We start from the raw sequence: 12684 nt of genomic DNA, 5'->3' as shown, positions 1-12684 counted from the left end.
TAAACATTGTCATTAATTAATGCTTGGGTTAGACTTATATAATATAACATAATTTATAATAATATTTAACAGGAAACAATAGCTTTTAAAGAGAATTACACAGTGTCAAAACAGCAACAGCTACACATCTTTGGCAAAACAAAACAAGCCAACATGGAGGCCAGGGTCCGTCCATATCCGGTTGAGCGTCAAGCCAGCCTTTTCGGCGAGGGAGCCGACCTGGGCATCCGTATACTTGCACGATAGGTACTCTCCCTCGTGGAGATAGATACACTCCCCTTCCGGTAGGTCAAAGGTCAGGTTAAGGTCCGCTGTTAAATATAGAATACGAGAAATTAAAATTTCGTATATCTCGGCCATTTTCCGGACAAGCGCTCTGATGGTGGCCTTGATAAATATCTTTGTACCAGCTCGAAGTTCGCTACATTGGCGAGGCTGGGTCCAGCGCACTTGTCGGAGCTCTCGTAGTAACTCGGCAATCTCCGTTGATCGTATTCGGTGCTTGTCTCGACATACGAAATTTAATGTGAATTTAAATCTGAAGACCGATACGGTTTTTCCTAAAATCATACGTTTGTCTTATTGTGGTATTTTGTAATGATATAGTATAATCTATACAAAGAAGATTAAATCACTCATAGATTTCTGTTTGTAGTGCTGTTTACATATAAACAGCCGCTTCAGAGTCGTTGACAACCTTAGTTATGGCGAATCTACGTTCAGGGAACAAAATGAATGTCCAAATGTAAAAAAAGTTCCCTAAACGCGCATGATTGTGGCTATGGGACTAACACGCGCATTAGTGTGGCTATTGGTCTCATACGCGCATTATTGTGGCTATGGGACTATTGTGGCTATGTGACTCATACGCGCATTATTGTGGCTATGGGACTATTGTGGCTATGGGACACATACGCGCATTAGTGTGGCTATTGGTCTCATACGCGCATTATTGTGTCTATGGGACTCATACGCGCATTAGTGTGGCTATTGGTCTCATACGAGCATTATTGTGGCTATGGGAATATTGTGGCTATGGGACTCATACGCGCATTATTGTGGCGTTGGGACTATTGTGGCTATGGGACTCATACGCGCATTATTGTGGCTATGGGACTATTGTGGCTATGGGACTCATACGCGCATTAGTGTGACTATTGGTCTCATACGCGCATTATTGTGGCTATTGGACTATTGTGGCTATGGGACTCATACGCGCATTAGTGTGGCTATGGGACTATTGTGGCTATGGGACTCATACGAGCATTAGTGTGGCTATGGGACTATTGTGGCTATGGGACTCATACGCGCATTAGTGTGGCTATTGGTCTCATACGCGCATTATTGTGGCTATGGGACTATTGTGGCTATGGGACTCATACGCGCATTAGTGTGGCTATTGGTCTCATACGCGCATTATTGTGGCTATGGGATTGTTGTGGCTATGGGGCTCATACGCGCATTATTGTGGCTATGGGACTCATACGCGCATCATTGTGGCGTTGGGACTATTGTGGCTATGGGACTCATACACGCATTGTTGTGGCTAAGCGACTTTTGTGGCTATTGGACTCATACGCGCATTAGTGTGGCTATTGGACTCATACGCGCATTATTGTGGCGTTGGGACTCAAGATTGAAGATTGGAATTTTTTTCCGACGTCAGAAAAAGACAAAAATGGGACAATGGATTTATTTGGCTTGGTCGTCTCAGGATAATATAGTTATACATGTAATAACATATATCGCGTACTATTGTAAAGGGCATTAACTCACATTATCATGGCACCTAAGTAAACATGGATTGTTTTTCATGGTGAAAAGAAATTTGACAAAACACTGGCCTGGCCCGTGAAATCCGGTAGGTTTGAGTTACACACCATGTTTCTTATATATCAAAGGCATTAAATATATTCAGATGTGTTGTTTATTACACTACATGTAATCAAAATGATATTTATCAACATGTTTTTATATACAGACAATAAGCCAAATTCATGTGATTCTCGCCTCTCGTAGTTAATTAAATCTCGAATCTGTATAAATGTGCCAAAAGAGGGAAATACCAATACTACGATCTTACGTATATGAATCTCCTGATCGTTACATGACACAGCTCTGAGTTTCACGCCGCTTAACGTGTCGTCTTCGGTTGAATGATCAAAATTGGCCTCTAACCGGAAGTTGTCTGTTATGATGTCACTTCCGTATTCCCGATTTAATCGCCACAACGCATTCAGGTACAGGTTTTCTCCAACTCCTTAATCGAGTTTGAAGGAGCTATTATCATCTTTCATTACTTGTTTTCAAAAGCATGAAATGTTTGACTCCTTCGTACTTCACAGAATTGTTAACATTTGCCAAAAATGAGCACTATAACTTGCGTTTTTCAGAAAACAAGGATCTTTTTGTTGTAAAACCTAGAACAAACTATATCACACATTTGCCTATAAAGCAATGAAAATTTGGAATTCTCTTCCTACATACATTAAATGTCAAGATAAGCTACCAGCCTTTAAACATGCATTAAAAGGCTACTTATTGGCAGAATAATTTTATCACACGAACAAAAAATCTTGACACTTTATTTAATTCACATTATAATAAATAGTTCATGGTTTACATGAATTGTGTTAATGTACGTATATGACATTCTTGCAACAACTTGTAATGGATACTACCAAATATGTAAATGTTGAAAATATATTGATTGAATGTGGTTTTACTGAATATATCTACATTATTTACAGTATGAAATTATTGTAATTTATAATCATCATATTAAACTGAGTTGTGTTTGTCGAAGAAATGTATGATAGTGATAGTGTGATTGTATGTTTTGTATGTTGCTTAATATGTTACTTAATACATGTGTTTTTGTAATACTTTTTGTGTGAAGGCCATGCTGGAAATAAGTAGTATGTCTGTAATGATTGTACACTTAGTATGTAACCATAGGCGGATCCAGGGGGGGGGGGGGGGGCGGACCCGGCGCCCCTCCCCCTAAAATTTTCCAAGTATATGTATAAATTATTAATATCGTTCTATCAGTGTAGATAGCTTTTAAGGTTATGATTTGCTCCACACAAAAAATAGATCTCGATTTACCGTGGTTGTTTCGAACATCTATTTGGCCACATTGGACTCTTACGAAACATAATTGGTCCGAGACGTTGTGGAACGCTCTTATCGATTAAATTATCTATTATGACGTATTCAGTAGAATGTGTTAGCGTTTGGCTATCCTCCGTTTTTACGGCTATACGCAGGAAGTTAAACGCCGTTCAATCGGACACATGCGTAGTTTTGTAGTGAATATCGGACGGCTGAAATACATGCGGTAATCCGATAATATGAAACAAGATTAACTTAAGAGATCAAATACACGAGAATTCAGCGGACTACTTGCTTAAAGCAGACACTTTCACTCGGTGTCAATGAACAAACATTAAAGTTTGCCCAATAACTGTATGAATTACTTTTTATGCCCCCGAAGGTGGGCATATTAAAATCGCACCGTCCGTCCGGCTCTGTAACTTTCACCTGTATGGACAGATTTTAAAATAACTTGCCACATGTGTTCCACATACCAAGACGACGTGTGGCGTGCAAGACCCGTGTCCCTACCTCAAAGGTCAAGGTCACACTTGGTGTTTATTCACAATGGAGTGCTGCATATAAGGACATAGAGTATAGGTTGTCGTGTCCGGGCTGTAACTTTCCCTTGTATGGACAGATTTTAAAATAACTTGCCACATGTGTACCACATACCAAGACGACGTGTCGCGTGCAAGACCCGTGTCCCTACCTCAAAGGTCAAGGTCACACTTAGTGTTTATTCACAATGGAGTGCTGCATATAAGGACATAGAGTATAGGTTGTCGTGTCCGGGCTGTAACTTTCCCTTGTATGGACAGATTTTAAAATAACTTGCCACATGTGTTCCACATACCAAGACGACGTGTCGCGTGCAAGACCCGTGTCCCTACCTCAAAGGTCAAGGTCACACTTAGTGTTTATTCACAATGGAGTGCTGCATATAAGGAAATAGAGTATAGGTTGTCGTGTCCGGGCTGTAACTTTACCTTGTATGGACAGATTTTAAAATAACTTGCCAAATGTGTTCCACATACCAAGACGACGTGTCGCGTGCAAAACCCGTGTCCCTACCTCAAAGGTCAAGGTCACACTTAGTGTTTATTCACAATGGAGTGCTGCATATAAGGACATAGAGTATAGGTTGTCGTGTCCGGGCTGTAACTTTCTCTTGTATGGACAGATTTTAAAATAACTTGCCACATGTGTTCCACATACCAAGACGACGTGTTGTGTGCAAGAACCGTGTCCCTACCTCAAAGGTCAAGGTCACACTTAGTGTTTATTCACAATGGAGTGCTGCACATAATGACATAGAGTATAGGTTGTCGTGTCCGGGCTGTAACTTTCTCTTGTATGGACAGATTTTAAAATAACTTGCCACATGTGTTCCACATACCAAGACGACGTGTCGCGTGCAAGACCCGTGTCCCTGCCTCAAAGGTCAAGGTCACACATAGTGTTTATTCACAATGGAGTGCTGCATATAAGGACATAGAGTATAAGTTGTCGTGTCCGGGCTGTAACTTTCCCTTGTATGGACAGATTTTAAAATAACTTGCCACATGTGTTCCACATACCAAGACGACGTGTCGCGTGCAAGACCCGTGTCCCTACCTCAAAGGTCAAGGTCACACTTAGTGTTTATTCACAATGGAGTGCTGCACATAAGGACATAGAGTATAGGTTGTCGTGTCCGGGCTGTAACTTTCTCTTGTATGGACAGATTTTAAAATAACTTGCCACATGTGTTCCACATACCAAGACGACGTGTCGCGTGCAAGACCCGTGTCCCTGCCTCAAAGGTCAAGGTCACACATAGTGTTTATTCACAATGGAGTGCTGCATATAAGGACATAGAGTATAAGTTGTCGTGTCCGGGCTGTAACTTTCCCTTGTATGGACATATTTTAAAATAATTTGCCACATGTGTTCCACATACCAAGACGACGTGTCGCGTGCAAGACCCGTGTCCCTACCTCAAAGGTCAAGGTCACACTTAGTGTTTATTCACAATGGAGTGCTGCATACAAGGACATAGGGTATAGGTTGTTGTGTCCGGGCTGTAACTTTCTCTTGTATGGACAGATTTTAAAATAACTTGCTACATGTGTTCCACATACGAAGATGACGTGTCGTGTGCAAGACCCGTGCCCCTACCTCTAAGGTGAAAGATACACTAAGTGTTTATTCACAAGGGAATTCTGAATATAAGGACATAACAGTGTAGGTTGTCAAGTATGGGTGGTATTTTTTTATGTTCAGAGGCAATTTAAAATAACTTGCCATATATATTTGACACGTAAAGGCAAGATCAACTTTTCATGTACTGACCTTGTTCGTAGGTCAATGTCACATTCGGGGGCATTCGTCACATACTGTGACAGCTCTTGTTCAACTTTACCAAGGTCTTTCAATTTATGCGGGGGAAAAAAACTTGATCTATAGGGAGGTGACGATCAGCTTAACGGCGTTACTACGTTACAAAGTGTCTCTCGCAGTTCAAGCTTTGTAAAAACAGTGTAAACTATGGAACGCCGGGGCGCAATGCTTCTTGCGAAATGCGAAATACTTCATGCTTTTTGCATAATGCTTAATGTTTTTTTTGCAAAACGCTTAATGCTTTATGCGAAATGCTTTTTGCGAATTGCTTAATGCGAAATTCTTTTTGCGAAATGCGAAAAGCTTCGATTCAATATTTTTTACCGTTGTTAGCATAAATTGAGCAGAATCATTTTGTATGAAATGAAAAAAGGAACACATTAATTTGAAAAATACTTTTATCTGCATGTAATAGAGTTGAAAAATAATACGTTTGTTGCGTCTATTCATTAGAATAACATATATAAACACACCAATACAATATAATATTCAGAAACGGTAAAGTAAAGAGGTGTCCTAGAGAAAATATGCCAGAAAGTCAGTTAGATTGCGAATAGCAAGATTTGCAACTCTGTATATTGCTGTAAACGCGTTAGGTTAGAAAGAGTATCGTTTCTTCCACCGTATAGTAATATTTCTGTAGCAGTATCAGTAGCCTATGTCTTACATCCCCTTCACTGCCGGGAGCAGTTTGGAACGTGCACAATATTTCGTCCGATTCAATTTGATTGTGTTATGCCATATGCGAAATGCTTTTTGGGAAATGATTTTTGTGCAAAATGCGAGATGCTAAATGCTTTTAAAATGCTTCATGCGAAGGAAATCCGTTATTCGGGAGGTGTTACTATATTTAGATTTCACATAGCACGAGCTTCCGTAATTCCGCACCCGGCCATTCGATTGGTCGAAAATGAAACTATTGTTCTATATATAGCATTTGCATAACGCATTTCGCAAGAAGCATTGAGCCCCGGCGTTCCATAGTAAACACATGCAATAGTTTAAGAGCTTGAGGCCGTCGCGAAGGCCTCCGACCCCCTGAATTACCATGAAAACACATGGGGGCCTTAGTGGCCAACAGAAGTCAATTTCAGAAGTTACGCCCCCCCCCCCCCCCTAACTGAGAAACCTGAAGCCGCCTCTGGTAACCTTCGTTAAATGTGTAAAGTCCTCACTACATATAGTATCAAACTCCTTTTTTTAAAATAACGGTATCTCTTTTATTAAATTGCTACAAGAATATCCGAGCGCTTCCAATGTAAAGTCAAATTTTAACACGCACCTGCGGGGTCAAGGTACGCCTTTTCCACGGCTTCTGCTTCCTGTGTAACGTCTAGCGCCACCAAAAGTCGGTCCGCCCCTGAAATAAGTAAACCACTTTAAATATGTACTTAAACAGTGATAAGAACTGTTTTGTCAGCAAACTACTTTTAACCTAATTTTGTACTTATTTTTGCCTTGTGGATTCCGACTTCCGTCATTTTCCATTCATTTGATTGCGCCATTGTGGCACTGTTTGGAGTCTGGCCACCTATACTCAATAGTCATGGACTGCGCTATGTTGCCTTGTCTTTGCAGCTGCACATACTTGTCACCGATGTTTGGCCAACTACATTCACCTGTCATTGATTGCGCCATGTTGGGGAGTCTGGCTACCAGTATTAAGATGCCATGGACCGTGTTGTCCGGTCACTTTCACTAACCATCCATGTTTAAGCTGGCCATCTGTACTCGCCTGTTATGCATTAAACCATGTTATCGCTCTTACCAGTCATGGATTGTGCCATGCTATGTAGTATGGCCACCTGCACTTACCAGTCATGGATTGCGCCATGCTATGTAGTATGGCCACCTGCACTTACCAGTCATGGATTGCGCCATGCTATGTAGTATGGCCACCTGCACTTACCAGTCATGGATTGCGCCATGCAATGCAGTATGGCCACCTGCACTTACCAGTCATGGATTGCGCCATGCTATGCAGTATGGCCACCTGCACTTACCAGTCATGGATTGCGCCATGCTATGCAGTCTGGCCACCTGCACTTACCAGTCATGGATTGCGCCATGCTATGCAGTCTGGCCACCTGCACTTACCAGTCATGGATTGCGCCATGCTATGCAGTCTGGCCACCTGCACTTACCAGTCATGGATTGCGCCATGCTATGCAGTCTGGCCACCTGCACTTACCAGTCATGGATTGCGCCATGCTATGCAGTCTGGCCACCTGCACTTACCAGTCATGGATTGCGCCATGCTATGTAGTCTGGCCACCTGCACTTAGCAGTCATGGATTGCGCCATTATGTGTAGTATGGCCACCTGCACTTACCAGTCATGCACTTACCAGTCATGGATTGCGCCATTATGTGTAGTATGGCCACCTGCACTTACCAGTCATGGATTGCGCCATGCTATGTAGTATGGCCACCTGCACTTACCAGTCATGGATTGCGCCATGCTATGTAGTATGGCCACCTGCACTTACCAGTCATGGATTGCGCCATGCTACGTAGTATGGCCACCTGCACTTACCAGTCATGGATTGCGCCATGCTATGTAGTCTGGCCACCTGCACTTAGCAGTCATGGATTGCGCCATTATGTGTAGTATGGCCACCTGCACTTACCAGTCATGCACTTACCAGTCATGGATTGCGCCATTATGTGTAGTATGGCCACCTGCACTTACCAGTCATGGATTGCGCCATGCTATGTAGTATGGCCACCTGCACTTACCAGTCATGGATTGCGCCATGTTATGTAGTCTGGCCACCTGCACAGTGTACGGTTGGTTCTGGAACCCGCCTCCCAACCACACGATCAGCTTTCTCCCCTCTACTTTCCTTATGAAAATGGGAATTTAAACTTATATATTTAAAATGTGTCTACAGAAATTAGCATTGGCGAAATATGTTTTAATGTATCAATGTACGCGTTACGTCAGTAATTTATTTGAAAGAAGATTCGCAACTGCATGTTTCCTATTTTTTTAAAAGTATAGAGTTACTTCCCACGAAGCGATCGATCGATTGAAATGAAGTATTAGGCATTGTCCAGGACTTTGACAACTTAAGTAGTTCAAATCACACGTGTAAGTCAAGCCTTAATGTAATAAATAAGTTCAAATATCGGAACAATCTGTTTAAGTTGATCACATGTGGATCATTCTCTTAATTTCATCGGAAGCAGGGGGAATTTAGAAAACCATACTGGCATATTTATTTTTGTGCTTACAATGACAAGTTTTATGTCGATAACTGAATTATCTTTAAATCTAGGATTAACAATATATGTGTAAACGGCGGCGACTCTCATTTAAATAATACACACACATGGAGCAATTTTAAATGGTCTGTCAGGCAGAATTTGAACTTAGTCTTACAATAAGTCTAAAATTGAGACCTTTCATAGTTATTGGCCTCGGGGTGTATTGAGTACCCCTCCCCCCTCAAACAACAACAACCAATCAAACAACTATACCGAAAGTGTTCAATGCCGACAGTATAGTCCCCAGGCACGGGCGTCACGCGCAGCTTCTCTCCGTAGTCATGTGACAGAGAATCCGCCGTCTCCTTGAGAAACTCTGGAAAAAAAGAGCTGTTATGTTTTACACCAATCAATGATTTGCCTCAACGTCGTGGCAGGTGCGCTGGTTATGACAGGGACTTCAAACGGCGGGCGATTCCCGACAGGTGGTATTTTGACAGGTACAGTGAGACAGCCAGTCGGGAAATACACTTGATCGTAAGATTGTTCAAAGGGTTTTCGATGTCTGGAACATTCCCCGACGCCAGGGAATAAGACAAATTTCCCTTATCAATGGTTGGAATTGACTAAATGGGATGCAAACGAATATTCGAATATTCGAATATTCGATCAAACGTTTGGTATTCGAATGTCAAAATCGGTATTCGAATGTTCGAAAAAAAAGTTCAATAAAGAGAATAAAAACACTTTTGCCTACAACACTATTGTTGTTTATAAAGTTCGTTTGTCATGTATTTATAACGATTGGCCCCTAATGCCAGAGGTGTTAATGTGATGACAATACAATAAACATGCGTCATAATAATGTCATTTAGGGACATATCGTCGGGTACTATAAAAAGTCCCCCTACTTTTAAATAACTGGCTAGGAATTGGCTTAAGAACCAATATGTTGTCATGGCTGCAAATTAATCTGCGCAAATCGCCGTGATGATGAGAATTATGTTGTTACGTATTCGTGCTTTAAACTGTGTCCAAGCTTCGATACAATGCTCGTGCTTTGAAATGTAAATGTATAGTATAGTGTTTTAGGATATATTTCCTCTATAGTTGTACAATAGATGAGTCAAATCCACTTATGTTTTCATTTTATTATTTTACTAGTTCCCTAGTTGGTTTGCGTTTACCATAGTTATACTTAGTCAGTTTAGAGGTCAATCTCAGAACGAGGCCATCCTACGGAAAGACCCTATATTGACGCAAAACAATATTTGACTAGGAATCCATCTAATTTCACAGCGGAATTGAAATTATTCGATTTTATTGTTTGTCTGTTTATAATGTATTGCTTTTTTCGTCCTGAAAATGGATATTTTCAAAGACTCATTAAGGGAAATCAGAGTCCGCCGCGCGCACTGGCTACGATAAAGTTGAGTAAAATTGCCCCGGCTATTACTGCAGCAAATAATAATAGTAGTTTACTTCATGTTCTAAAATTTTGATAATCGAATATTCGAATATTCGATCGAAAGAATTACCGAATATTCGAATATCAATTTTGCCATTCGTTTGCATCCCTAGAATTTAGACACCGATGTTTGTTTTTGTTATTTGTCTAGATCACCACTGTTTCAAATTCCACGCGCCATTCGCCATTCGCCTCGCTGAAACAAAATGGACAAATAACACCTTGGACAAGTTCCTTGAAAAGTTAAGACCTCCCCAGACATATACATCAGGCGCGTAGCTGCCTATACGCGAGTACGCGGCTGAATCCACATGATTCTGACAAAAATATAAAAAATAAGCCCAAGTTGCAGTATGCGTACTTGACTCCATGATCCTAAAACTGTCCAGTTTTCAGTACTTAATAAAGCACCCCAGAACGCCCAGAATGCACCAGATTGCACCATGGATGTCATTTTTTTCGAGAGGGCATGCCTCCGGACCCCTCTAGCACAATTATGAATCCATATGAATAGAGGGCTATCTACGTCCCTGTACATAACATAAAACTTATACGGTCATAATTCTATAAAGCCTCGTCGGCAACCCCGTTACCTTAGTTTGTTCACAGTACAATGAGGCAGAGCGTAATAGCGCACCGGGGATATCCGACGATGTTTTTCCATTTCTCTTCACGAGTTTGGGTTGGCTAGGGCGACTACTTTAACGACATTCACAGATTCAGTGATATCTATTTCCGGTCTATCAAAAGACCGCGTACATACATTTATGTACATGTACCTGCGGAAATGTCCACCGGGATATAGTTAAGCGTCGTCTGCTGTCGGAGTATGACGTCAATGATCATTCGGGACTTCTCGGAATTTCCGCTCCCCATCTCCACGAGAACGCAAGGCGGCGCCACCTCGCTGACAATCGCCTGCGAAAATTTGAGTTATTTTATGAAATGCTTTCTGGGTTAATATGGTGACAATGTGGTTGGAAAGTCTCGTGCCCTCGTGACTTTAAAAGTGATTGTTCGCATGTTTCCATCCTATTTATTTCGGATCGCATGTTCCACCAATGTGATTTCAGCTTGACGCCTCATATTAAGATCTATGTTGTGTATTCATTTATTTTTCCTCTAAAATTATCAGTTGGCCACGAAAACTATCAATTGGCGAATCATGGCGAAAACAAGGGCAGTTATGTCAGGTGCGTCGAGGTTTCCTGGTTCATTGTTTCGGGTGAAAATTAGGGTATAAACATTGTTTTCGATATGTTAACCGCTAATTTTATCGTAAACAAGCAATTGCTCTTCATTCGGTGCACAGGGTCGTTTCCAAAAAATCGTTTCCAAAAAATATCGAAAACAATGTTTATACTCACCGAATAGAGGACAATTTTCTACCCAAACAATCATCGGAGCCAGGAAACTCGACGCACCTGACATTACTGCGCTTTCTGCGAAAATCCATGGTAACCAGACCATGTCAGTATGTCAGACTGCTAACAAAAAATCAGATCGCAGATTTTTATATTTAAGTTCAAAAAATGATGTTTTATGCATTTTTCTTAAACCGTTACAAACGGTTTAAGCAATAAAACATTAATTTTCGAACGGAATTATGATAATCTACGATCTGATTTTTTGTCAGCAACCTTATTTCATTGGTTTGCAGATATTTATGCAAAAATTTGCTCTTTCCAAGACAAAAAATAGAAAAGTTGTAAAATGGTATATCTGTGAGAGTGCAGCTTTAATAAGTATAGGGAAAATGAAACAAATATCAAAATTGAAATTCTTAAATCTGTTTATAGAAAATGACCTTTATGCTGTTATGCAGACTTTCGGTAACAAATGGTAGGATATTATTTGAACAACACAGGTATTATTGATATAAGCTGACAAATGGGGGTCATTGCATAAGTTATTGGTCGTAACCAGGTCAATAACCATAACAGAAGAATATCTTATAGTACACTGCCATTGTTATTAGACACTGCTATTACAACATTTATAAACAGATACTATACTCGAACAAAATATAAAAAATGTTAAATATTATAAAATAAAAATCAAACTCGCCTGAACATTTGCTGTTAAAACTTCAACTTCCGATCTGTAGAAATAATAGTGTGTATTATCCGTCAAGAAGCGATCATTGTAGATTGACCCCTGTTTGTCGTAGCGGAACCAGACTGGAAGTCGTCGAGGGTCAGAGGTCAAGCCGGAAACCAGTGCCGCTTTAACGTCCATCGCTCGAGGTTTGTATATTAAAAGGGCGCGTAGTGTTGAGAAGGGACGAACTATCTGTATATATCACAATATTTCCCCTCTGTCTAACACAATATCAGTCAATGTTATATAGTACACAAGTATTGGAAAATCAAAGCACTGATAGTAAAGTGAGGAGTTGTAGGCGAACGATATAGGTCGGTGCACTTTTAATTAATCCGGTAAAAATTTAGCTCATTTCACTTGATAAATTTAATCAAAGCGCGAATGCGCTGAAAGACTATCTGCGGGCAAATATGTGAGAGTTGCAAA

General features: G+C 40.8%; 1 protein-coding gene across 1 annotated transcript; it reads right to left on the bottom strand.

The window, feature by feature from the left end:
- Window positions 1-12427, bottom strand: LOC128214960 (histidine N-alpha-methyltransferase-like). Its single transcript, XM_052921681.1, has 7 exons — window positions 12223-12427; window positions 10935-11073; window positions 8961-9063; window positions 8217-8323; window positions 6761-6838; window positions 2084-2260; window positions 1-311 (listed from the first exon to the last, which is right to left on the bottom strand). The coding sequence occupies exons 1-7, from the start codon at window positions 12391-12393 to the stop codon at window positions 121-123; spliced, it is 966 nt and encodes a 321-aa protein (XP_052777641.1). The 5' UTR covers window positions 12394-12427; the 3' UTR covers window positions 1-120.
- Between the last annotated feature and the right edge of the window lie 257 nt (window positions 12428-12684).

The sequence above is a fragment of the Mya arenaria genome, chromosome 13 (assembly GCF_026914265.1).
Source record: "Mya arenaria isolate MELC-2E11 chromosome 13, ASM2691426v1".
NCBI lineage: Eukaryota > Metazoa > Mollusca > Bivalvia > Myida > Myidae > Mya > Mya arenaria.
Note: the sequence above shows the minus strand (reverse complement) of the source record. Positions and strands in the feature narration are given on the sequence as shown.